General features: G+C 41.3%; 3 protein-coding genes and 2 long non-coding RNA genes across 10 annotated transcripts; 3 read left to right on the forward strand and 2 right to left on the reverse strand.

The window, feature by feature from the left end:
• Positions 1–1,308: 1,308 nt before the first annotated feature.
• On the reverse strand, positions 1,309–2,215 carry LOC109195510 (uncharacterized). Its single transcript, XR_002057097.2, has 3 exons — positions 2,085–2,215; positions 1,471–1,558; positions 1,309–1,370 (listed from the first exon to the last, which is right to left on the reverse strand). It is a non-coding gene; the product is annotated as an uncharacterized LOC109195510 (long non-coding RNA).
• A 3,507-nt stretch (positions 2,216–5,722) lies between these two features.
• LOC112842984 (uncharacterized) lies at positions 5,723–7,940 on the forward strand. Of its 2 annotated transcripts, none has more exons than XR_003215069.1 (2): positions 5,723–7,326; positions 7,452–7,940. It is a non-coding gene; the product is annotated as an uncharacterized LOC112842984 (long non-coding RNA). The 2 variants fall into 2 exon arrangements; XR_003215070.1 differs by having other exon boundaries at positions 7,455–7,940.
• Positions 7,941–8,517: 577 nt separating this feature from the next.
• LOC109195500 (serine/threonine-protein kinase pim-2-like) lies at positions 8,518–13,372 on the forward strand. 5 transcript variants are annotated; one of them, XM_019347633.2, is made up of 10 exons: positions 8,518–8,586; positions 9,238–10,720; positions 11,106–11,342; positions 11,468–11,592; positions 11,716–11,810; positions 11,949–11,996; positions 12,081–12,299; positions 12,389–12,569; positions 12,656–12,826; positions 12,916–13,372. In XM_019347633.2, the coding sequence occupies exons 7-10, from the start codon at positions 12,120–12,122 to the stop codon at positions 13,005–13,007; spliced, it is 624 nt and encodes a 207-aa protein (XP_019203178.1). In that variant the 5' UTR covers positions 8,518–8,586; positions 9,238–10,720; positions 11,106–11,342; positions 11,468–11,592; positions 11,716–11,810; positions 11,949–11,996; positions 12,081–12,119; the 3' UTR covers positions 13,008–13,372. The 5 variants fall into 5 exon arrangements, with proteins under 5 accessions (XP_019203178.1, XP_025756483.1, XP_019203177.1 ...); XM_019347632.1 differs by lacking the exon at positions 8,518–8,586 and adding an exon at positions 8,680–8,754; XM_019347635.2 differs by lacking the exon at positions 8,518–8,586 and adding an exon at positions 8,859–8,883.
• A 3,880-nt stretch (positions 13,373–17,252) lies between these two features.
• Positions 17,253–18,423, reverse strand: LOC109195445 (differentially expressed in FDCP 6 homolog). Its single transcript, XM_025900700.1, has 3 exons — positions 18,235–18,423; positions 17,914–18,112; positions 17,253–17,814 (listed from the first exon to the last, which is right to left on the reverse strand). Exons 1-3 carry the CDS (start codon positions 18,285–18,287, stop codon positions 17,665–17,667), a joined length of 402 nt encoding a protein of 133 aa, XP_025756485.1. The 5' UTR covers positions 18,288–18,423; the 3' UTR covers positions 17,253–17,664.
• Positions 18,424–21,564: 3,141 nt separating this feature from the next.
• On the forward strand, positions 21,565–23,634 carry LOC109195504 (tripartite motif-containing protein 16-like protein). The gene is made up of 2 exons (XM_025900664.1): positions 21,565–21,569; positions 22,549–23,634. The coding sequence occupies exons 1-2, from the start codon at positions 21,565–21,567 to the stop codon at positions 23,162–23,164; spliced, it is 621 nt and encodes a 206-aa protein (XP_025756449.1). The 3' UTR covers positions 23,165–23,634.
• The last annotated feature ends 498 nt before the right edge of the window (positions 23,635–24,132 follow it).

Raw genomic sequence — 24,132 nt, forward strand, 5'->3', positions numbered from 1 at the left:
AAAGTGTAAGCAGCATTTTCCTGTTACAGCTGGTCTAGATGGAACTGATCTGATCTCCTTTATGTACAGGTAGATATCCAGTGGGTTTGCTAAGGGTCACAGATGAGGGGCTGTGTGAGATGTTCAGTGGGAAAGGAAATAAAACCATTGTTCCAGACCTGCAGCTAAGATACTCGAGTATCTTAAAGGATGAAGCTGAGTATTACTTCCATACTTTCCTCCACTGCTGATGACCTTGTTACCTGCTGCTCCCTGTTAATGATCAGCCTCAGTTCTGATAGTAAACTGTTGGCTCTCGTTCTGTCAGGTTGTTGCTCAGTGACGTCTTGTTTTCATTTTCCTTCTTCTTCAAATGTGTCTTCCTTTAACTCTTTGCTTTTGTTTCTGCTTCAAACACCAAATGATACACGTGCTGCACCTCTGATGGTTTGTCAGAGAGCAGAACAATTTGCATTACAGAGAATATTTTACAGTTGAACATAAACTTTCACTTTTTTCCTCTAAAGTGTGCTCACTGGGTTTTCCAGCTGCTGTGAGATGTTTATGCCTGACTGTAAAGATGGAAATAAACACAGATGGAAACACTGAGTCAGAGTGTTGCTGCTGGTTAGTCAGTATACAGGGAGTGCAGAATTATTAGGCAAGTTGTATTTTTGAGGAATAATTTTATTATTGAACAACAACCATGTTCTCAATGAACCCAAAAAACTCATTAATATCAAAGCTGAATGTTTTTGGAAGTAGTTTTTAGTTTGTTTTTAGTTTTAGCTATTTTAGGGGGATATCTGTGTGTGCAGGTGACTATTACTGTGCATAATTATTAGGCAACTCAACAAAAAACAAATATATACCCATTTCAATTATTTATTTTTACCAGTGAAACCAATATAACATCTCCACATTCACAAATATACATTTCTGACATTCAAAAACAAAACAAAAACAAATCAGCGACCAATATAGCCACCTTTCTTTGCAAGGACACTCAAAAGTCTGCCATCCATGGATTCTGTCAGTGTTTTGATCTGTTCACCATCAACATTGCGTGCAGCAGCAACCACAGCCTCCCAGACACTGTTCAGAGAGGTGTACTGTTTTCCCTCCTTGTAAATCTCACATTTGATGATGGACCACAGGTTCTCAATGGGGTTCAGATCAGGTGAACAAGGAGGCCATGTCATTAGTTTTTCTTCTTTTATACCCTTTCTTGCCAGCCACGCTGTGGAGTACTTGGACGCGTGTGATGGAGCATTGTCCTGCATGAAAATCATGTTTTTCTTGAAGGATGCAGACTTCTTCCTGTACCACTGCTTGAAGAAGGTGTCTTCCAGAAACTGGCAGTAGGACTGGGAGTTGAGCTGCATTTACTCCTTATGCAGCATAAGGAGTAAATACAGAATATTAACCAAAGTTGTGATTAAAACACCTTTTACAAATGCACAAAACCCCCCAAAAAAGAAGTCTTTCTACCTTCTGCAAAGTTCATCGCCCCAGAAAAGACAAGAGCAGCAAATTCTCCGACACTGAAACCTGCAGCAGCGACACACATCTCAATGGCCTGTGTACAGCAGGAAACAAGTCAAAAAAATAAAAATAAAATGTAACAGCCTCCCGATTATGACCGATATATCATTTATGTCACTGATACATCCGTAACTGAAATTAACTCAGAACAATTTGTTTATTTTTTTAAATGGTCATTCAGAATCAGAAGATTATTTACGTGGTGTTTTTGGTGGGAGTGAAACAACAATCTACTGATAAAAACAATAAAAACAAGATGTGATGATAAGAAATAACCACTGTTGGAAGCCTTATTTACTCTATCACCTTAATCAGGTGCAGTAATTAAAGTTGAAATGAGAAACTTTGCATTTGAAAGATGCTCTTCTACTGGGCACTCAAAATGCTTTCTTACAACAAGCATCATTCATCCACACCTTCATACATAATGTGCGCACATTTTAAATATAAATTAATATTACTGTAGCAGTATTTTTTTTATTAAAAGATAAAATGGCCACATTTAAGAAGGCAGGACCTGCAGTTATTGTCCTTTTTCCAGACATTTATCTGGCACTTACTTTGGGGTTTTCTTGGTTGAGTCTCTCCACAGCAGCCAGGGAGGTGACAAACACCGCCGGCTGACAGTGAACCGTTTTCTGCAGCTCAAATTCAAATTCAAATTTTATTTGTCACGTACACAGTCATACACAGTACGATATGCAGTGACATGCTTAGACAACTGCTCGTGACCTAAAGAAAAAAGAAAAGGCTATGAATAAGATAGGAAATAAATATGAAAATTAAAAAGGGGTAAATTTAACTAGGAAGGAATAAAATAAAATATATAAATTAAAGTTAAAATGAAATAACTGTACAACACAAATTAGAATGAAGGGTAAATTTAACTGGGAAAGAATAAGATAAAATATATAAATTAAAGAATGAAGCCATCAGAACCACATCATCCGCAAAAAGCAGAGATGAGAATCTGAGGCCACCGAAGTGAAAGCCCTCCGCCACTTGGCTGCGCCTAGAAATCCTGTCCATAAAAATTATGAACAGAACCGGTGACAAAGGGCAGCCCTGGCGGAGCCCATCACCCACCGGAAACGAGTCCGACTTATTGCCGGCAATGCGAACCAAACTCTTGCAACGGTTGTATAGGGATCGAATGGCCCGTAGCAATGGGCCAGACACCCCATACTCTCGCAACACCTCCCACAGGACACCCCGAGGGACACGGTCGAATGCCTTCTCCAAGTCCACAAAACACATGTAGACTGGTTGGGCAAACTCCCATGCACCCTCAAGTATCCTTGAGAGGATAAAGAGCTGGTCCAGTGTTCCGCGACCAGGACGAAAACCGCATTGTTCCTCCTGTATCCGAGGTTCGACTAACGGACGAACTCTCCTTTCCAGCACCCTGGCAAAGACTTTCCCAGGGAGGCTGAGGAGTGTGATCCCCCTGTAGTTGGAACACACCCTCCGGTCTCCCTTCTTAAAGATGGGGACCACCACCCCGGTCTGCCAGTCCAGGGGTACTGCCCCTGATCTCCACGCAACATTGTAGAGGCGTGTCAACCAGGACAGCCCTACAACATCCAGAGCCTTCAGGAACTCGGGGCGGACCTCATCAACACCAGGGGCTCTGCCACCAAGGAGTTGTTTAACTGCCTCAGTGACCTCGCCCCCGGAAATTGGCGGGTCATTCCCCTCATCCCCAGACTCTGCTTCCTCCTCGGAAGACGTGTCAGTGGATTAAGGAGGTCCTCGAAGTATTCCTTCCACCGCCTGACAATTTTCTCAGTCGACGTCAGCAGCGCTCCGCCAGCACTATACACAGTGCAGGTAGAGCACCGCTTTCCCCTCCTGTGACGCCTGACGGTTTGCCAGAATCTCTTCAAGGCAGTCCGAAAGTCTATTTCCATGGCCTTTTTCTGTTGGCTTCATCAGGTGAAGGCCTCCAGCTCGCACTGGAGCGGTTCGCAGCCGAGTGTGAAGCAGCGGGAATGAGGATCAGCACCTCCAAATCTGAGGCCATGGTTCTCAGCCGGAAAAGGGTGGAGTGCCCTCTCCGGGTCGGATGTGAGTTCCTACCCCAAGTGGAGGAGTTCAAGTATCTCGGGGTTTTGTTCGCGAGTGATGGGAGAAGGGAGCCGGAGATCGACAGACGGATTGGTGCTGCGGCTGCAGTGATGCGGACGCTGCACCGGTCCGTCGTGGTGAAGAGGGAGCTGAGTGTAAAAGCGAAGCTCTCAATTTACCGGTCGATCTACGTCCCTACCCTCACCTATGGCCACGAGCTGTGGGTAGTGACCGAAAGAACGAGATCGCGGATACAAGCGGCAGAAATGAGCTTCCTCCGAAGGGTGGCTGGCCTCTCCCTTAGAGATAGGGTGAGAAGTTCGGCCATCCGGAAGGGGCTCAGAGTAGAGCCGCTGCTCCTCCACATCGAAAGGAGCCAGTTGAGGTGGTTCGGGCATCTGACAAGGATGCCTCCTGGGTGAGGTGTTCCGGGCATGTCCCACCGGGAGGAGGCCCCGGGGCAGACCCAGGACACGCTGGAGAGATTATATCTCTCGGCTGGCCTGGGAACGCCTTGGTATTCCCCCAGATAAGCTGGAGGAGGTGGCTGGGGAGAGGGAGGTCTGGGCTTCTCTGCTTAGGCTGCTGCCCCGCGACCCGACCTCGGATAAAGCGGATGAAGATGGATGGATGGATGGATATAAATTAAAGTTAAAAAATAAAATAACTGTACAACAAAATACACAATACACAGTATAGAACTATATAAGAATGTATGAAGAAAGCTCGTCCTCGGGGCAGTGTTGCCAACTTAGCGACTTTGTCGCTATATTTAGCGAGTTTTCAGACCCCTTAGCGACTTTATTTCTAAAAAAAAAAAAAGTCGCTAAAAAAGACGTGAAAGCGGGTATCGCCTTTACTCTCAACAAGCAGCGGGTGCTGTAACGCAGTCAGTTCTTCTTTTACTCTTATGCTGTTTTGTGGATCACAAGGTTTAAAACTACTTATAAACACACACACACAAAGTAACTCCACCAGAGTGCTATTTCGGATCACTTTTGCCGGTCCAAGCCCGGGTAAAGGAGCAGGGTTGGAATTGTGACATTAAAAAAAACAATAATTGCTAAAGAAATTTAATTTGTAGTTCTAAATAAACTCTAAATGCATTTAGGACGTTTTTTACTCACTTTATGTCTCTTCCACGATGTTATTTCTCTCTCCAACAACATAGGTTACAATTAGATTAGCATGACCAATTATGCAAATTAGGCGATGATGTCATTTAGCAACTTCTAGCGACTTTTAGGACAGCCAATAGCGATTTTCCTTACTGAGGAGTTGGCAACACTGCCTCGGGGCCCTCCAGACACAGAGACTGCAGGTGTTCCAGATCTACTGGCGTTTAGATCAACTGGCGTTAGTCGAACAGATGTGTGGCAGTCTTGCGTTTCAGGAGCTGCTACTGACAAACCAGCAAAAAACGCCAAATGTGTCACCTGTGACACTTGTGAGGTTATCTCAAACACACTCCGTCAGTCTTGATGCTGTTGAACAACAAAATGTTTAAAAATGTGGCGAGTTTACCTGGTGATATCCTCACGCGCGACGCGATCGCGAAAACAGCAAACAATTAACACCACGCCGATGTTGTTCACAGGACACCAAGAGTAAACGATCGGGAGACTCTTGTCGTCGTTATCGTTCCCCTCGCACGGTTTATTTCTCCGAATTCAGCGTTTTTGCTTCACAACTAAAGCGAGCAGTTTACTTTGTGCACTAACATGGAGTCGAGTCAACCAGCGCCACCTCTGGCCAAGTGCCACAGCCTACAGCCAGATCAACTTGTGACACACATCTGCAGCACGTTTGAATTCGTTTCATGCACAACACATTTGTACCTTTCAATTGTGTCTGTTTGTGCGTCATGCAAACAAACCTTTGAAAAGAATGAAATGATATCATATATTTATTATTGGCCTACATTTGTTCAAATTCAAATTATATACAAAGTCTATGCATCATGATTTTGTATTCTCTTTCATAACAATGAATATGCCTTGGACAAATATGACACATCAATATTTCATTAGTGTTGTCACATCACATCCTATAAGCAGGGTCTGCCTGTGTCTTTTCTCTGGAAATTAATATTTCCAGCCAATATAGGCAATCCATCAACATGGCTGGAGAGTTGGTAGTTATATACAGTCTGTATAAGTGTGGTTAATCCAATGAAGATTTGTAAGGAGATGGCAGTTACTGTGAATTCACAGCAGTTACACAGTGATTAGTAATAAACAGAGCCAGTGAGAGTGAGTGGATTTAAGAAAGTCAGTGACTCAGGTGTGTCACTTGGTTTGTCATCTGTTTGTGAGACTGGAGGAGACGTAGAAATCTTTTGTTTTAAATCTTAGTTAGGAAGATTCCTGTTTGAAAACAAGCACTTTTTGTGAGAAATGCAAGAAGTACATCTGCAGAAAGCACACAGTTACATTCTGTCCATCATGTGGACAAAATTGAAAATGTTGAGCATTGAAAAACTGAGAACGTTGGGCAAGTTCAACAGAAATGTGTTTGTAAGAACGAAAAACCAAATTGTTCCTAAAATAGTTATGGAAAGTCTAACTGTTGTATGTCTGTGTTCTACATGTTTATCTGATGGAAAATAACATTGCTATTGTTTTATTGCAGTTTTTGGATAATTCTGAGTGGATTTACACAGTACGGATCTAAATGACCCGCAACAAAATCAATGTCATTTTTTTGTTTTTCAACATAATACAAGGGTTAATTTCCAAAACGTGCATATGATCTTCAATTTGTAGCAGATCCACTATCACACAGCAGCTGGAGCAGTCTCCAATGGAGGTCAGTCCACTGCTGCCACCTGTGGCCAAGTACCACAGCCTACTACTAGATTAACTTGTGACACATCTGCACCTGCTGCTATGATCACATTGAGTAGAGGCTGAGTGGCTGCACTTACCCCTGGTACATCCAAATCTACCCACAAACATGTTGAAAGATGCAATGGCAGCAATGTGGATTGTCAACACTAAAAACAATCAGTAAGCAAAGACAACAGGGATCACTTTTTTTCTGTTTATTTAGCACCCACAACATTTGTAGTCGCCTTCTGCACAGGGGAAGTCCACACACACTGTGTGGTACCACTTTCCACAGAAGGTGCATTCAATGTGCAAGACTGAATGAGATTGTCAGGGTCATTGTCTGACTGTTTATTACTAATCACCTGCTGTACATTCACAGTAACTGCCATCTCCTTACAAATGTTTATTAGATTAACCACACTTATACAGACTGTATATAACAACCAACTCTAAAATGTTTGTTCGCAGAGAAAAGACACAGACAGACTACGCTAACGACATGTGATGTTACAACACTAGTGAAATATTAGTGTCATTTCATTCTTTTCAAAGGTTTATTTGCATGACGCACAAACAGACACAATTGAAAGGTACAAATGTGTTGTGCATGAAACGAATTCAAACGTGCTGCAGATGTGTGTCACAAGTTGATCTGGCTGTAGGCTGTGGCACTTGGCCAGAGGTGGCGCTGGTTGACTCGACTCCATGTTAGTGCACAAAGTAAACTGCTCGCTTTAGTTGTGAAGCAAAAACGCTGAATTCGGAGAAATAAACCGTGCGAGGGGAACGATAACGACGACAAGAGTCTCCCGATCGTTTACTCTTGGTGTCCTGTGAACAACATCGGCGTGGTGTTAATTGTTTGCTGTTTTCGCGATCGCGTCGCGCGTGAGGATATCACCAGGTAAACTCGCCACATTTTTAAACATTTTGTTGTTCAACAGCATCAAGACTGACGGAGTGTGTTTGAGATAACCTCACAAGTGTCACAGGTGACACATTTGGCGTTTTTTGCTGGTTTGTCGGTAGCAGCTCCTGAAACGCAAGACTGCCACACATCTGTTCGACTAACGCCAGTTGATCTAAACGCCAGTAGATCTGGAACACAGGTCGTAACCCAGGATCTTCTGGGCTACGGTGAACATTTCTTTAACGTTGGGGTATTTCAAAAGTCCTCTGCCCATGCCCACAAACTGGCTGCCCTGACCGGGGAAGAGGAGCACGGAGCAGCCGCTGGGGTCTTTTTTGGGTCTCCGCTGAGGCGCCGCGGCTGGCTCGCTGTTCGGGGAGAAGCGGGGGCTTCAGCCGGAGGAGGGTAATCTCCAGCCGCGGAACCGGGCTTGTTGGTGGACAGCGTCCTGCTCAGAGAGACCAGCGACCTGACCTTCCCTCTGGAAGATGCTGCCATCCTGACTGCCACTGATGCCAACATGAGCTGTTCCTCATCCAACGACGTGTCTGCGGATGAAATAAGACGCACAGCCCGCCCGGACAAACTGTAATCACCGAAAGAGTCAACTTTGCTTGAACTCAACTCTGACATCTGCTCGGCATGACACCTCACAGGGAGACGCCATGTTGTTTATACGGAGTTTATTCTCGTCTTCTTCCGGTTGACGTTCAGGCTCTTTCACGCTGCAGCGCCACCTCAGGTCAAAGGATGTCATGCTCTAATGTATCGTGTTTTTCTTTTCTGTGCTTTAATTTGTCTACAAAGTGAAAATAACTATAAGAGCTTTTAAGTATACACAGACATGCGCTTCTTAAATTTAGCTTAATTGGCTCCACAGGTAGGAAGTAAAAAAGTTAAACAAAAAAAACTTCCTTGCTGTACTTAATTTTTACTCCCTACATTTTTAAACAAATATCTGTAGTTTCCACTCCGTATATTTTCAAAACAAACTCGTTACTTTGGGTTTAACGCATTTGGGGGAAGTTAATATTTCACGTCACTGCAGGCCTTCAAACAATGAGATTTGAGCCTAAACAGTGACACATGAAAGGCAGTCGCGTTTTAATCAGTAGAGATGAAAGAGCAAACCATGTACCGTAGTTTTGATTTATTTACTTTTAGCACAACACCAGAACAACCCCACGTGCCCATAATTTGCGGTACTTCAGAAAAAAAGGAGTGAACATAAAAGGGAGTAAAATGTTGTGGCAGGTAATTTCAAATGCAGCATTTCTATCACCTCAACAAACTCTAACTGTGTCACAGTGTGTTGCTAGCTAAAGCTCCACTTGCTGTATTTCACAGGAAGAGAAAAGAATGAGAGCTAACTTCACTCAGAGATATAGAAAGAAAGAGAAAGAAACCAGGCTGTATTTAAAGGTAAGGACTGCTTAGTGATATTTGATAAAATGTAATTGTATTTTAACAGGGACATAAAGTGCTTGTCTTACTCCCTTCTTCTAGCTCGAAATTACTTGCCAAGTGGTAAGGACCGTTCATGGTCACACGGTGAGAACATTGGTGTTGACTATGAAGAGATATGGTCAGACAGGGGAGGGGCCAGTCAGATTTATCAACTCAACCTCCTTAAAGCATGGAGAGAGGCTGAAACCAATCTCTAGTGAGCCCGGTTAAGGAAAGAGATGAGTTGGCGCCTGAGATGCCAAATTCCAACATCCTCATTCCCGCCATTGAGATAACACTCTCACACAGGCCCAGAGAGCAGATGTTGCTGCATTGCAGATGTGTTATACCCCTGCCCAGCCGAATGACTCTCAAAAGAAAATTTTGCAGAAAATCAATGTGATCGCTTGGATCACTGGAATTATCATCTCGATATCTCTTGTCCTTCTTTCATTTCAGACGTCTTGAAAACAAGTTTTAACAAAGTCCTGGAGAAGTGCCCAATGCTGGAGGACCTCCTGCTTTACCCCTGGCTCAGATAAACTCCTCTCTGACACAAACACACACGCATACTGAATTCACATCTTGCCATACAAATGTGATACAGTAACCAACTTTCTTTCTTTCAGAAAAAAAGAAAATTGGGAGATTCAAAATTTTCCTCACAGTAATGTTTGCATCAGTCTATCAGATGAATCCCCTCCAAGTCCAATATTTACATCAGTTACAGTGATAATGCTTGGTGTCTCCTTTCAGCCACTGCAGTAGAATGCCAGGAATGAATCTCATTGAAATTGTAGTTGCATTTGCTATTTAATTTAATTGTCATGGATGATACACAGACAACCCAACAGCAAACAGAGGAAAACAATGGGCTTAAATACACAGAGGGATAAATGAGGGAATAAGACACAGGATGAGAGCACAGCTGCGAGAAATCACAAACAACAAGACCATGGGGAAGGAAAACTGAAAATACTAACATAGTCTAAGGAGCTTAGAAAGAAAACGTCTGGACTTCTTTAAGTTGCTTGAAGACGTTCAAGCAAAGTTTAAGTTCTTTTCATCCGAGAAGGTGAAACATCTTCAAGCAACTTCAAGTCCAGACGCTTTCTTTCCAAACTCCTTAGACTACGATGACCTAGATGACTGAGAACCTTCACAGACATGAAAACACTAACATAGCACACAAGACTATCAAAGTAAAACAGCAAACAAGAGACTTTTACAAAGACACAGAGTTGACACAGAGACATGACTGACTGGGGAGAAATTGGGGAACATGGAAAGAAGAATGACTAGACATGACACGTGGGACACAGGGGCAAGGCAAAGTAACAGAAACCTAAAGCCTAAGAATATAACACAAGAAGAAAACAATAAAGAGAACCAAAACATACATAAGAATAATCAATGAATATAAATGAACAAACACAAAACACTGGGTCACAGACTCAGTACCATGACAGTTAAATGTACAATAATAAATACTTTAAATCAGATGACAATGTAGCTGACACTGTGTTTATTAGTGTGTGGTCAACCACAAATCTTCATACTGTCATCCATACATGAGGTCTTTATACAAACGATGAAAGATAATGAAAGAAACTGTTTAATTGATATGAAATGATTGAATTATATGAAATATTATGGCTTTGTCTGCCAGAGTGTTTTTCTGTAAACTACTTTGAACTACTGGCAGTCAGTGAAGTCACTGAAAGGCAAGATTCTATGTTGTGTTGCCGTAGTTTCCAGAGTTTACTTATAAAGCTCACTTACAGAATTCAGTTAGAAAAGTCAAGCATTTGAAGGAATATTAACTCAATATTAACTCATTACGGTTTACATTTTCGAGTTTAAAAGTTCTCCGAAATTACAATGAAAAAGGAAACAAGAAAAATTACCACTCCAGCCGATAAGAAAGATTCAGGAGATCAAGGTAAGTAAAATAATAAAATCAAATCCTGGTAAAATCCAAATCCTAGAAATGTTGACACTGTGTGAATCATTTTTAGAGCAATTGAATCATATGTTTGATTGAAAATAGCTTTAATACAAGATGTCTAATCAAAGAAAGGTTACCGGTCTTTTGGTAAAATAATGTAATAAGTTTATTCTTGGACTCAACAGTAAAAACAGACCAACAAGTGTCATCAAGATCTAAGACTTAGTAAACCTAGTATCAATTCGCACTGGTCAGTTTTTTTATCCCAAGAATAAACTTGTGATAATTTAAGCAAAAGCAATTTCAAATTCTTTGCCAAACTGCTTCCAGTCCTGATGTCGGGGACTCTTTTTCACCACTGTGTTGTTGTCGTTTATAGATTGTAAGAGCAGGACTGCTAAAAGAAAGGCCAGTCCTGAAAAGAAGACCCCAATAAAAAGGAGGAGGGTCGCTGAGCAGGCTGGTCCTTCCACCAGCTCAGATGTGGTCAAAGGAGTGAAGCGCAAGGTTGTGCAAGATGAAGAGGGCACAACAAAGAAAGCAAAGAAGGCTAAACTTCTCCACCATATGAGCGGTGACAAGGAGCAAGCATCCTCCTTGTTGGACTCTGGTAAAGGTAGGCTAATTAGTTGAATAAGGGGGTAGATTACGTGTGGTTGCTAGGTTTAAGATATTAGTGTTTAGTGTTTGTGTCTATCATCCAGTGAGCTGATGTGCTTTTGGTGTTTTCCACATCTCCAGACTTGAATAACAAACAGGTGTGCGCAAAAAATGGCAAAAGAAAGGCCGCGGGAGACAACAGAGAGTCACCCAAGAAAAAAAAAGGAATGTGGACCAGGACAAAAAATCAGTGGCAGACCAAAAACGTAAGTAGCAAGCAGCTTGGGTTTTATATTCAGGGGAAGGGCAAAAGGAACATTTAGGCTACAGAGGAGAGTAATTTGTGTCACAGCTGTAATAAAACAAGATTTGTTGTTTTGTCTGTTCAGGTGAATTCCAAGCCAGATATGTGGAGGAGCACCAGCTCGGAGAAGGAGGCTGCGGAGCAGTGTTTGCTGGCTACCGGATAGAAGATCGTTTTCCAGTAAGTGTTCAGATGATGGTAGTAAGACAGGCAGTAACGCAGATAATGGATAATATCGTAAACTGAGACGTCTGCTGTGTTTCCACCTTTCATTATGTCATACTGAGGAAATGCTCACCAATGCTCTGTGTCTTCTAGGTTGCCATCAAACACATTCCCAAAAATAAAGTCTACTGCAAAGTGGCGGTAAGCGTCCAACACTTGAATCAGTTTTACATTACTGGATTGAATGCGGCGTTCCTCATCATCCACTTTGTTGTAATATTTCAGGATGAAAGCGGGAAGAAGCTCTCAGTGGAAGTGGCCGTTATGGTTAAACTTGCAGGTGAAGCAGAAGGGTCAGTGGGAATATCTGCACCTGTGTCCTTGCTGGAGTGGTTCGACCTTGGCAAAGAGCTGATCCTGGTGCTGGAGAGACCTGTCCCCGCTGTGGACCTGCAAAAATACAAAGCAGAAAATGGAAGAACTTTAACAGAGGACAAGGCCAAGGTAGGTTGACTGGAAGAACCTTAGACTGTACAGCATTCAATCAAGGCAGAAAAGCATGAACTCATTATTGTGTTTTTCATCTTTTCCAGGTCATTCTGAAGCAACTAGTTGATGCTGTAAAGGAACTTGAGGATAAACACATCTTTCATCGGGACATCAAGGGACAAAACATTCTGATTGAGACCGGCTCAGATGTGCCTCGTGTTCGCATCATTGACTTTGGACTGAGCTGCTTTGTTAAACAGCGATCTCTGTATCGCATCTTCTATGGTAACATATTCTGCTCCTGCTTTTCACAGATGTAACAATTTGTGTCTTTTGTTTTAGAAGAAATTGCAATTGTGTCTGTTTGTTAGGCACTCCTCTTCACATCCCTCCCGAGTGGTACATTAGGAGCTGCTACAGGTGTGGACCCACCACGGTGTGGCAAATGGGAGTGGTGTTGTATGAAGCGCTTCATGCACGATACTTTAGTACCGCGAGGTTCCTCACAAAGAAACTGAGCATCAAAAAGCGTCTGTCCACAGGTAAGAAAACTTCACACTTCCAGATTCACTGATGCCTTGGATCACTAGAACTATCATCTTCATCTTTTTGATCTTTTCTTTCTTTCAAGAATGCCGGAATTTCTTGGACGCATGTTTAGCTATAGTCCCGGAGAAGCGCCCAACACTGGAGGAGCTCCAGCTTCACCCCTGGCTAAGATAACACACACAAACACACAATTCACACCTTACCATATAAGTATGATACATTGTAGTAACTTCCTTTCTTTTTTCTGTTGGACAGGAATAGATAGAATGGGTCAATCTTAAAAAATAAATAAAAATGTAGCTTTTTTGGAGTTCCTGTAACCCCCCCAGCCATCCCAGGAAAGGGGATCTCTCTTTGAATGGGCTTTCCCGAGGTTTCTTCCCATCGATCTGGCCCCCTGGGGAGTTTTTCCTCGTCTTCATAGAGAGCTTGGGCTGGGTCAGGAGCTCCATCAAAACTGTCTTTATTTGATGACTTTAAAATAAAGATGTGTTTTACTTAAAGTAAAATTTGATCAAAATAAAACTTGTTTAATTCATCTTTGCTGAGGATTCTCCTTCATTACTATTTTGTTTTGTTTTTTTGTTTTGTTTTTTTTTACCCATGGTGCATTTTGACAAATAAGAAAACTGAATCAGGTTAAAGTGTGCACAAAGACAGTCACACTGCAAATGATCTGAAGACTTGCATCTGTTGCTCTAACCCCCAACTAGTTTAGACAGATTTCCTGCTTCTACCAGAGGTTTTTTCCTTCAAGAAGGGAGTTTTTCCTTCCCACTGTTGCTGAGTGTTTGCTCATAGTGGGTTGTAAAAGCATAAAAGTTAATAAGAGGCATTCATAGCAGAGTTATCACAGCGGGAACTATATAGCTTAAATGTACAATTTCTACAGGACGAATTATAACTTCATTATGTATAAAAGCTCCTGTGGATAATTACTCCTATTTGTAACTTTACACAAGAGAAAGTTTGCTGTCACACTATTTATAACAGGTTGGATTTTGTCCTCTGAGTTGAGCCTTTGGTTGCAGTTTATTGAAGAAGTTCCTCTAAAGTAGCTGTTGATAAAGATTTAAAGTCCTGTTTATATACAGAAATATGCTTTAGTTCATGTTTTTTTTACATGTCTGCCTCAGTGGATCAGTAGAAGATCTGGCACAGGAAACTAGATGATGAAAAAAGGGTACGAATACACATATATATCTATATAGATACAGATATATATACACACACACACAGGTTGCAATGTAGTATTTTCATTTTTTCTTAGCATTTCTTTAACGTTTTGGTGCAAAAGAATACCTGCATTTGTGTGTAAAGAAATGTTGCATATATACTAAAAACAGCTGGAAAAAAGAACTACAAATTTGGAAAGGAATTTATTCATGTTCTTACTCATAGATGGAGTACATGGTTTAAAAAACACTGAGGAAACAGACATGAGGCGGCTGTATCAACATAAAAACATTAATACAGTTAAAAATGAATAAAAAGTTGCACGCTTAAACTTATTTCTCTACAGTTTGTACAATTAATCCATGTAACAATAGGTTCGCTCTTAATATAGTAGTTAATTAAAATATCTTTACATAAAAATACATTTTTAAGTACTCTCCGGTGGAAGTCTGTTGTGGCTTATGTTTCTAAATGACACAACCATAAAGCAGCCCACAGAATATACAAATATGTCCTTGATAAGTGAATGTTGGCTCCCACAATGGCCTGTTAAGTTACTGCAAAAATAATTTACTGCATAATATGTCAGATTAGAACATGTTATAAGCACAAAACTGAAGGGGAAACAATAAAAACAAAAATTAAAAAACAAATACTAAATTAAGTTAAAGGATATTTCTTACTATACTATATAATTGTATAATGTTGCGTTTGATTGCAAATGAAAACCCACCAAGAAAAAAAAGAAAAAGAAAGAAAGAAAAAGAGAGAATAGAGTTGAATTTATTCAAAACACATTCTTTTCTTTTATTTAAGCTGCAGCGAGATTCAAATGGACAAAAGAGAAAGAAAAATATTACAGATTTGTTTTATTAATCATGAATAAACTTTATTATACACAACTCTAAATTTCAGTTGGTCTTAGTCAGATGTGTTTTTAATTAAATCCTGCAACACTGTGCTCGCTGCCATCACTTTATATCTTAGTGTGCAATTCAAATATATACTTATTACAATATTTTTCCCCCTTAACTCTCAACTCGCGTTTTAAAATGTCTGTGATCATATTTGTCCGTTGACTTCTGTCTGGGCCTCGAACGATTCATCAGACAGGTTGGCAGCCTCCAACTGATGCTCCAGACTTTCATCATCGCCTCTATTCTGATCAACTCTTATCTTAAACTTAGTGATGAACTCATTACTGGCCAGCGCGCCCTCCTTTTTAGGGCATGTGGGCTTTGATAAGATAAGATAAGATAAGATAACCTTTATTAGTCCCACACGTGGGAAATTTGTTTTGTCACAGCAGGAAGTGGACAGTGCAAAAGTTATGAAGGACAATTAGAATAAAAAAAAATAAAAAAGAATAAATACAGTACACAACTGTACAGAATAGAATAAAAATAGAATAATATATACAGTAGAATAAATAGAGTAAAATATACAATAGGATAAAAATAGAATACAAATGTTATATACAACAGAGTGAAAAATACAACGGTTGCCAGAAAGATTATTGCACATTGTGTTATTGCACATTTGTGGATGTGTGTGATTGATCAGTTAAATGCTTTGATAACAGCCGGCTTTCCAGTCGCTCTGCAAAGAAAATTCACAAAACATTTCTTATTTGGTAAGCTTGTTAACAAATTTTAGTTCAGTTTTGCTGAAAGTTATAGCATGCATCAGGTAAGAAGCAATTGGTTTTTAAAAAGCATATACATTCCCCAAAACATTTTTATTATGTGCATTTTGGAGAATAAAAGATTGTACACAATTTCCCTTTTTAAGGTAAAAAGATTATTAAGTCTAATTCTTACTTATTCAGTAGATTAAAGTATTGAAACATCATTATTCATAAAATATGCACATTACAAAATTTAAGTTATTCAAAAATTACTCAAGTACTTACTCCAATACTCACATTATTCAAGTAAATTTAATTTTTGCCAATGTAATGTCACATAAAATCTTAATCTGAATAAGGGATTTGAACCCCACTGTCACGGCCAGGGGATCAGCAGGCCGCTGACTAGTCGTTCGTTCGTTCGTGCGCTCTCCCTCTCTCTCTCTCACCCACCAGGGCGGAACTCATGGTGGGTTCACGCCCTCGGCCCACGCCCCTCTGAAGAGGAAACACCTGGGCCTCATCAGTGCAGCCAGCATTTAAGCCAGGGAGTGGCTTCTACTCATCGCTGGATCGTTGTGTGTGACTCGCGTCAGTGCTCTGAGCAAGTTCTCTTTTGCTTCCCTGTGCAAAACCTCTAACGTGTGTTTCCTTCTGTACATAGATCCCCTGGACCCGACTCTGCATTCCCCGAGCGGATTCCCTTTTTGTGTGAGTGTTTGGAGAGAGAGTCAGAAGAGGAGCAAGTGTCTTTCCCCTACCTGGATTTCCCCGGAGCCTTTTCCCTGTCACCGCTTTGTATATAGCACTATCTGTATAAACACCTGGTGGAACTGTAATAAATACTGACTGTGCCTCTGAGTCCTGCGTGTGAGTCCTCAAGCGAACCGTGACACCCACACAGATGAGAGCTTAGCAGTGAAGCTCTCTTAAAATTTGAGTTAGAGTTGAGAATATTTGCTGAAATTGACATTAATCCAAGCCCTTAAAACGCCATTTTGGATTAAGCATTTCCTTTTAGAAAAGTCTTCAATGAGCAGGGAGCTCCAGTACTGAAAAAGAAGCCAACATCAACTGCTAAACGTGCTAAAAGTAAGTAAGTCCCCGTAGACTCCTATGATCAAAACACATACAGTATAAAAGTTATAGGTTACAGATCTGAAAAGTAAAACAAATGTCAAAGTGCAAAAAGACTTATGGTCCCATAGAAGTCTATTCCATTTGCCTGGAATTAGGTGAACACCTTTGTGACAAATTTAATGGCTCAGTCATTTGTTTCATGTCATATTTAATAAAAGACTGACATGGTGGCATGTTGAATTGTCCATTTTGCACATATTTGGTCATTCTAAGCGTCAGAAGGGGAAAGATCATTCTGGGAATGCCTACTGGCGAAGGATGTGTGACTGACAAGTCCAGTGTGTGAAGTTTAACTACAGTCTAAGGAGCTTGGAAAGAAAAGCATCTGGACTTTAAGTTTCTTGAAGATGTTTCACCTCTCATCTGAGAAGCTTCTTCAGTTCAGAATTTCTTCAGAGAACTGAAGAAGCTTCTTGAATGAGAGGTGAAACGCTCTTCAAGAAACTTAAAGAAGTCCAGATGCTTTTCTTTCCAAGCTCCTTAGACTACGATGACCTGAACGACTGAGAACCTTCACAGACAGTTCTTCCCTTCATTCATCATGCCTGATTTCAAAACACCAAGATGGCAGTCGTGAAAACACTCATCTTGAGTCTTCATGGGACTACGGTGAGATCAGTTATGTCTCTTATGATGCTGTCCCAGACTTCAAAGCAGTATAAAACATGTTTGCAGCCTGTAACAACTGTGCATGCGGTTATTTTTCGTTTTAAGATTTCCGTGTTTAAATCATAATAAGATTTAGTTTTAATTTTAATTAACTTGAGGTGAGTCAGATTCTTTCATTCAAGTCACTGAATGAATCTCTTGACATGTTTGGGGGTAGGTGCCTTTTGTAGCATTTTAATGCAATTATCTGACAGATTATATGGTCTACACTGTTATTAACTATACTAACACTCTGTTCCAGAAGTCTGTGCTGCAAAGAGGCAAAGTGAATACGGCACCTGCAGGAGTAATGGGGGTCACCAGTCGGTTCAGCTGGATGTTCCAGTGCCGTACATGTTGACTGGCATTCCTCAGCCTCTCCTGAACCTCCTGGAAACAAAAATCATGCAGGCATCCTCATCAGTGTTGTTTTAGAAGAGCACTAAATAAGATGCTGCTCACAAAGCCAGTCAAAACAAACTTGTTCACCTCCAGACGCTGGTGGCTTCTTTGGCGAGATGCCTGCAGATCCTGGAGCTCCTGAGAGGCAGAGTTGAGGGCTGAGGGGGTGTCCTCATCGGGACTGCCATCTGACAGCTCCTGTATGGGGCTGAGGTTTTGCATTGTACGTTGCTGCTCCTGGAGGAGCTGGAAATGTTTCCTCTTTTCATCTTCAGCCTGCAGCAACCTGAAGGAGGGGAAAAAGGGAAGAAGCAACTGAAAATGTTAATACTTCTCATGGATATATCAGATCTCCATCACAAATAAAATAATAAAGGGCCATAATAAGAGTTAGAAATCCATTTTTACCGCTCAAGCTCCAGTCTGGCCCTCTCCTCCTCCAGCCGAGCCTGGATCTCCATATTAAGGGCAACTTCCAGCTGCTGCTGTGTCAGCTCCAGCTCCCTGATCCTCTTCTTCTGTTGTTCAGCCTCCTTTTCCTTCACCTGCACCTTCACCTTCTTGCGACCCTGTTGACTATTTTGAATGAAACGCTTGATTGTTCGATGATCACGCTTCAGAAGCTTTGCAATTTTAAGACTGCTGCATCCCTCTGCAAGATATCTCACTATTTTTGACTTTTCTGAGCCTGTCAAGTCCTTCTTTTGACCCATTTTGCCAAAGGAAATCGAGTTGCCTAATAATTATGCACACCTGATATAGGGTGTTGATGTCATTAGACCACACCCCTTCTCATTACAGAGATGCACATCACCTAATATGCTTAATTGGTAGTAGGCTTTCGAGCCTATACAGCTTGGAGTAAGACAACATGCATGAAGAGGATGATGTGGACAAAATACTCATTTGCCTAATAATTCTGCACTCCCTGTATTAACAGAACATGGTTCATAAAACTGCTCCTACAACTGTTTTTGAGTCATTTTTAATGACACTTTATTGTTCTGTTTTTGTCTTTTGGCATTTCTGTGCTAATTTCTTGTTTTAATGGTTCTCTAATTTAAACTGATTTTTCCTATTTTAATACCTAAATAAATAATCATTTATTTTTTGTTCATTTGTCTAAATTCTGGGAAAAGAAAGAAGTTTGTATTTGTTTAAGATACAATGAAATCATATTTTGACATATTGGAAGATGCTGAAAAAATACTACAGGTATAAATGGAAACTACAGTTTATTTCTGTTATTTCCTGTGATAGTGTTTGTACACTCGCTCATGATAACTGTTCATTCAGCTGCTGTTTTTGTCTGCTGGACATCTTTAGCTTTCAGTAAGGATGCATTCATAGATCAGCACATCTTTTTGAACCACATTTCTTATGAGACTCAGAGTTTACATTTTGGAAATGTGGTGAGACCTGGGGTAGAAAGAGACTGAAGCCAGCTTCAACCTCGGCAGTTTTGTGTGTCTGAAGCAGAAAGATAAGAACTGTGTGGCCAACTCATCACACACATAATCCTGAATCAGAAAAACAGCATCAAGTGTTGTAATTGTTAAACACAGAAGTGTGATTTATATGTGGTTTTACTGATGGTTAACACAGTCGCACAAACACCTGAAACTGATCAAAATATAAAACAACATATTAAACATAAATATGTGCCACTTACCAGAACTTATATGTGGTTTCACTGAGGTTTAATTATGCTCAGTTTATCAATACTCACTCATACAAAAGTTTGTTATGTTTTATTGATTATTTGGCTTTAGGTTTTCCAGTTTTCCAGCTGCTGCTGTTTAATGTTTGCCTGAGAAAAGAAATTTCAGTTAGTGTGGGAAGTTTGGTTAAGCTGGTGGAAAACAATACTGTTACACTGACCTTTTGGATAAGATTGTCTTACCTGTGGTTTCTCTGATGTGCACGACAAAACAGTCTCCAGGCAGCTTGAGTGCCCATTTAAAGGTTCCTGGTGGTACCAAGTGATTGAAGAGAGGATTGAAAAGCCATATTAGTTTATTGTAGATTGTAGTCAGTTGGCCAAGCTTGTAATGAAAAACGGTTCATTACTGGAAGCTTTCATCACAGTCCTCTTTGGTGACATCTGGTGGACAAATATATGAAGAGCAGCTTGAGTCTGCAGCTTATAATGAACTGCTTCATTATGATTGCCCACTCTGCAGAGCTGACAGCTTGTGTTTGATGTCATGTGACAGTTCTGTGTGATATCGGGCTGATATGTTGCTTTGAACATGAATTTTTGGGGGGTGAAAAAATTATGTTATCATCTTTTTTTTCTTCTTCTTCTTTTTGCCTGTCCCGTTTGGCTCTTTTGCCATCAGAATTATTGTCTAAAGGCAAAGAAAGATGCCCAACAGATTTACTTTACCAAATTGACCATCCCAGCCTTGCCGTAATGGTCCATTTGATTCACCTTTTATTGTTTATTTTATTTTCACTTGCTGAATACGGGACAGACTTGACTGGGGGAAAGAAGGGGAGAAAGAAAGAGGGAAAGAGAAACAGCTGAGAAGAGGGACGGGGGAGAAGGGCAAAAAACAAAAACCAACAGAATGGGCAGAAAAAAAAAAGGAAAAAAAATGCATATATTGATCACCTGGATCACCTGTTGAGAAAGAAAAAAGAAAACAAGCAGAAGAAAACAAGAGTAATAGAATAAACAACATCACAATGATATATGGGAATATGACAGTAAATACTAAATATTAAACATTATTGTGCAGCACGTAAGATCGACAGCACACAGTGTGCTTTGAGGTAGGAGCCAAAAAGGGTGTAGTTTGTGGGTGTGATCACCCGTGTATACACCTGTGAGCATGGACGCGCTTGTTTTTTTAAAAGGTTCCTTCATGTAATGATCTGCTAGAGGGTGTGGGGAGCCACAGCCCCGTCCACCAGGGCATGAAGCAGGTATGGAGGAGAGCAAAACTCCAGACATCCAGAAGCCCTCAGAACACAAGAGACCAAGGAAGACCAACAGAGGGGCAGCCGCGCCACTGTCCCAGAAAGAGCTGAGGAGAGTCCCAGATGAGGGCTCACTCAGCAGCCGCGGAGCAGAAGCCAGGGGGGGTTGCAGTGACGCGCCCGTGAGCTCCGCCAGCAGCCAGCTGTGCCTGAGTGACCGAGCCCCAGGCCGAGAGGCCGGGGGCACCCCACCTCCGAAGTGGCCCGAGCGAGCCCCAGGCTCCAGGCCCCGATAAGCGGCCACCAAGGAGTGAGCCGGTGTGTACCTGGACGCCCATCCCCAGACACAAAGAACCACCAACGCACCGATGTCTGAGGGAGTCCGCCACTGGCAGGGGAAGTGGTGGGGGGGGAGATAGGCCTCCAAACCTTGGAGGGCCTGAGATGTCCCCAGAGAGGTGGCGTCTGATACCCAACCTGACATATAGACACAGACATACAGGCACACACAGATACAAACATCCATTCCCACCCTCATGCTCTCATATGCACTTACTCCACACTCAACCAACGTGGAGACAAACATAAAGAGACGCTGTACACACGATCACACTCCCCAAGCGTACTCTACGAACCGGGTCTAGGTACCCTTGCCCCTGGAGGGGGGAACTGCACCCAGACCCAGGTGGTGTTACCCTTTTCCCTGCGGTGGGGAGAGGCAGACCGCCCCGACTCCGCAGCAGCAGGGAGGCCCCACACTCCAGACCGCAGTCGGAAGGCCAACTCCTTAAATTATGTTATCATCAATCAATCATGTGGTCAGAAGAATCTGTGCTTACCTTGCAGGAATGTTTTAAATTTACAGATTGGGAAGTTTTTATTCAGTCTTGATGCTTTGGTGGATGTTAGCTCATATGCAGTTTTTTTAAAGACATGATTATACCCCTTAAGCGTGCTAAAGTGTACCCTAACAATAAGCCATGGGTCACCAAATGCATCAAATCCTGTTTAAGGAAAAAGAGACAGGCTTTTAAAGAGGGCGCTGTTACTGACTTTCAGGCAGTCACCAAAGACTTGAAAATCGAGCTCTTGAAAGCAAAACAGATCTACAAAAATCTTCTTGAAAGCAAATTTGCTGCAAAACATTTTGGGTCTGCCTGGACTTGTATGAAAACCATATCAGGGTTTCAAAATCCACAGAGCAGCAGTCAGATCATTGTAGACGGTTTTAAGCCAGACAGAGATTTGAATTTGCTTTATGCTCGTTTTAGTTCTTCTGAACTGAAACAGAAACTGAAAGATACTCAACACTTCATCACCGAACTCAGCGATGTCCAAAAGGCCTTTCATACAGTTAATGTGAACAAGAGCCAGGGCCCTGATAACATTAGTGGCGCCTGATTAAATCTTGTGCTAGAGAGAGAGAGAGAGAGAGAGAGAGAGAAAGAAAGAGAGAGGGAGAGAGAAAGAGAGAGAGAGAGAGATATCGATCTCTCTGGACTTTACTAGACAACGAGTGAAGAACATATAACGAATATCATCTTTAAAGTGATGAATAATAACTCTGCCTCTGTGTCTTCATAAAAAGATCGTAAAGAGGAAAGATGCTGAGCTGAAGCAGCTCTCACACACAGAGGATCACATCCAGTTTCTACACAACTACCCCTCACTGTCAGCACTCAGTGAGTCTACAGACTCATCCAGCATCAATATCCGTCCTCTGAGCTACTTTGAGGATGTGACAGCAGCTGTGTCAGAGGTCAGAGATAAACTACAGGACATTCTGAGAGAGGAATGGACAAACATCTCACTGACAGTCACTGAAGTGGATGTTTTACTGTCAGATCCACCAGAGCCAAAGACCAGAGCTGGATTCTTAAAATATTCATGTGAAATTACACTGGATCCAAACACAGCAAACAAACTGCTGTTATTATCAGAAGGGAACAGAAAAGTAACATTAATGAAACAACAGTCTTATTCTGATCATCCAGACAGATTCACTGGATGGTTTCAGGTCCTGAGTAGAGAGAGTCTGACTGGACGTTGTTACTGGGAGGTGGAGTGGAGAGGGGGAGGAGTTTATGTAGCAGTCGCATACAAGAATATCAGCAGAGCAGGGAGTGTGAATGAATGTAGATTTGGATGTAATGACAAATCTTGGGCGTTAGATTGTAACATCAACAGTTATACATTTTTGTACAACAACATCCAAACTCGTGTCTCAGGTCCTCGTTCCTCCAGAGTAGGAGTGTACCTGGATCACAGAGCAGGTATTTTGTCCTTCTACAGCGTCTCTGAAACCATGACTCTCCTCCACAGAGTCCAGACCACATTCACTCAGCCGCTCTATGCTGGACTTTGGCTTTACTATAAATATGGAGCCACAGCTGAGTTGATTAAAGTGAAATAGACTGAAGTCTTTCATATTGTGGGTTTAAATCTGTATTTTAGTTTCATTTTATTTTCTCTCCATCATTTCTGCACAGAGATCAGCTGTCAGTCAAACATTATGGGTGGTACCTCCACATCTTCTAGTTGTTCTCTTGATGTTTCTGAGTTTTTAAAGGAGATCTTTCCTGTGACTGTTTATGGAGGCTATCACTGCTCATCATCATTTTGATTTACTCAAATATTTCTCCACATGAAAATGTAAACTTCTCTATCCTCTAAATGTTTCTGGAATATTTGTATTAAAAAATGTCGACATTTCTCTTTATGAGTATGGCAGACCATGTGTGTGTGTTTGTGTTTGTTTTTGTCAAAATCATCAAACAAATGAGGAAAAACTGTGATTTTAATGAATGAATTCATATATTGTGTTGATGTTTTATTGTGTCAATAAACTGGAAGGTTTGACTATAAATCAAACTTTGAACAAAGTCTTTTCTTCTGTCTTCATTCCAGGATCTCACTCAAATCTGATGCAGAAAATATGAAACTAATCTGAGAGAATAACTGAAGCAGTTTTCCTCCTGAAGCATCACAAAGTTCAGAGTTCATGTTTAGAGCAGAAGATTCAGCAGTCGCTCTGTGACCTTTCAACTTTCTTCACTAAAACAGCTTCATTACGGAGAAACAAGTCACATTTTCTTCATGTTCTTAAGTCCTTTAAAATGTTTTTAATGGTCCTTGAATGCAGCATCAGTGTCACAGGTTTAAAAGGTCACTTTCTGTTGTGTTCAAAGATTTCCTTCAGATATGGTCTTTAATCAGTAAAGCCAGTGATACAGCAGTGTCATTAGCTGTGTTATTGGCACCAGGCTGTGTTTATGTATGTATTTAATTCTGTCTGAGGATGTCTTCAGCATGAAATGATCATTTGCTCAGCTGCTGTGTCTCATCTCTTATCAGACATTGGTTGGAACAGAGTTTTGTTGC

The sequence above is a fragment of the Oreochromis niloticus genome, linkage group LG18 (genome assembly GCF_001858045.2).
Source record: "Oreochromis niloticus isolate F11D_XX linkage group LG18, O_niloticus_UMD_NMBU, whole genome shotgun sequence".
Classification (NCBI taxonomy): Eukaryota; Metazoa; Chordata; class Actinopteri; order Cichliformes; family Cichlidae; genus Oreochromis; species Oreochromis niloticus.

Excerpts from the sequence above, each read along its gene's own strand:
- LOC109195445 (XM_025900700.1), bottom strand. The coding sequence starts at position 18,287 with ATGGAGATCCAGGCTCGGCTGGAGGAGGAGAGGGCCAGACTGGAGCTT. Across the intron at positions 18,113-18,234 it reads GCCAGACTGGAGCTTGAGCG|GTTGCTGCAGGCTGAAGATG; the intron begins GTAAAAATGGAT and ends CCCCTCCTTCAG. Across the intron at positions 17,815-17,913 it reads GAAGCCACCAGCGTCTGGAG|GAGGTTCAGGAGAGGCTGAG; the intron begins GTGAACAAGTTT and ends TTTTGTTTCCAG.
- LOC109195500 (XM_019347633.2), top strand. The coding sequence starts at position 12,120 with ATGGTTAAACTTGCAGGTGAAGCAGAAGGGTCAGTGGGAATATCTGCA. Across the intron at positions 12,300-12,388 it reads TAACAGAGGACAAGGCCAAG|GTCATTCTGAAGCAACTAGT; the intron begins GTAGGTTGACTG and ends CATCTTTTCCAG. Across the intron at positions 12,827-12,915 it reads CAAAAAGCGTCTGTCCACAG|AATGCCGGAATTTCTTGGAC; the intron begins GTAAGAAAACTT and ends CTTTCTTTCAAG.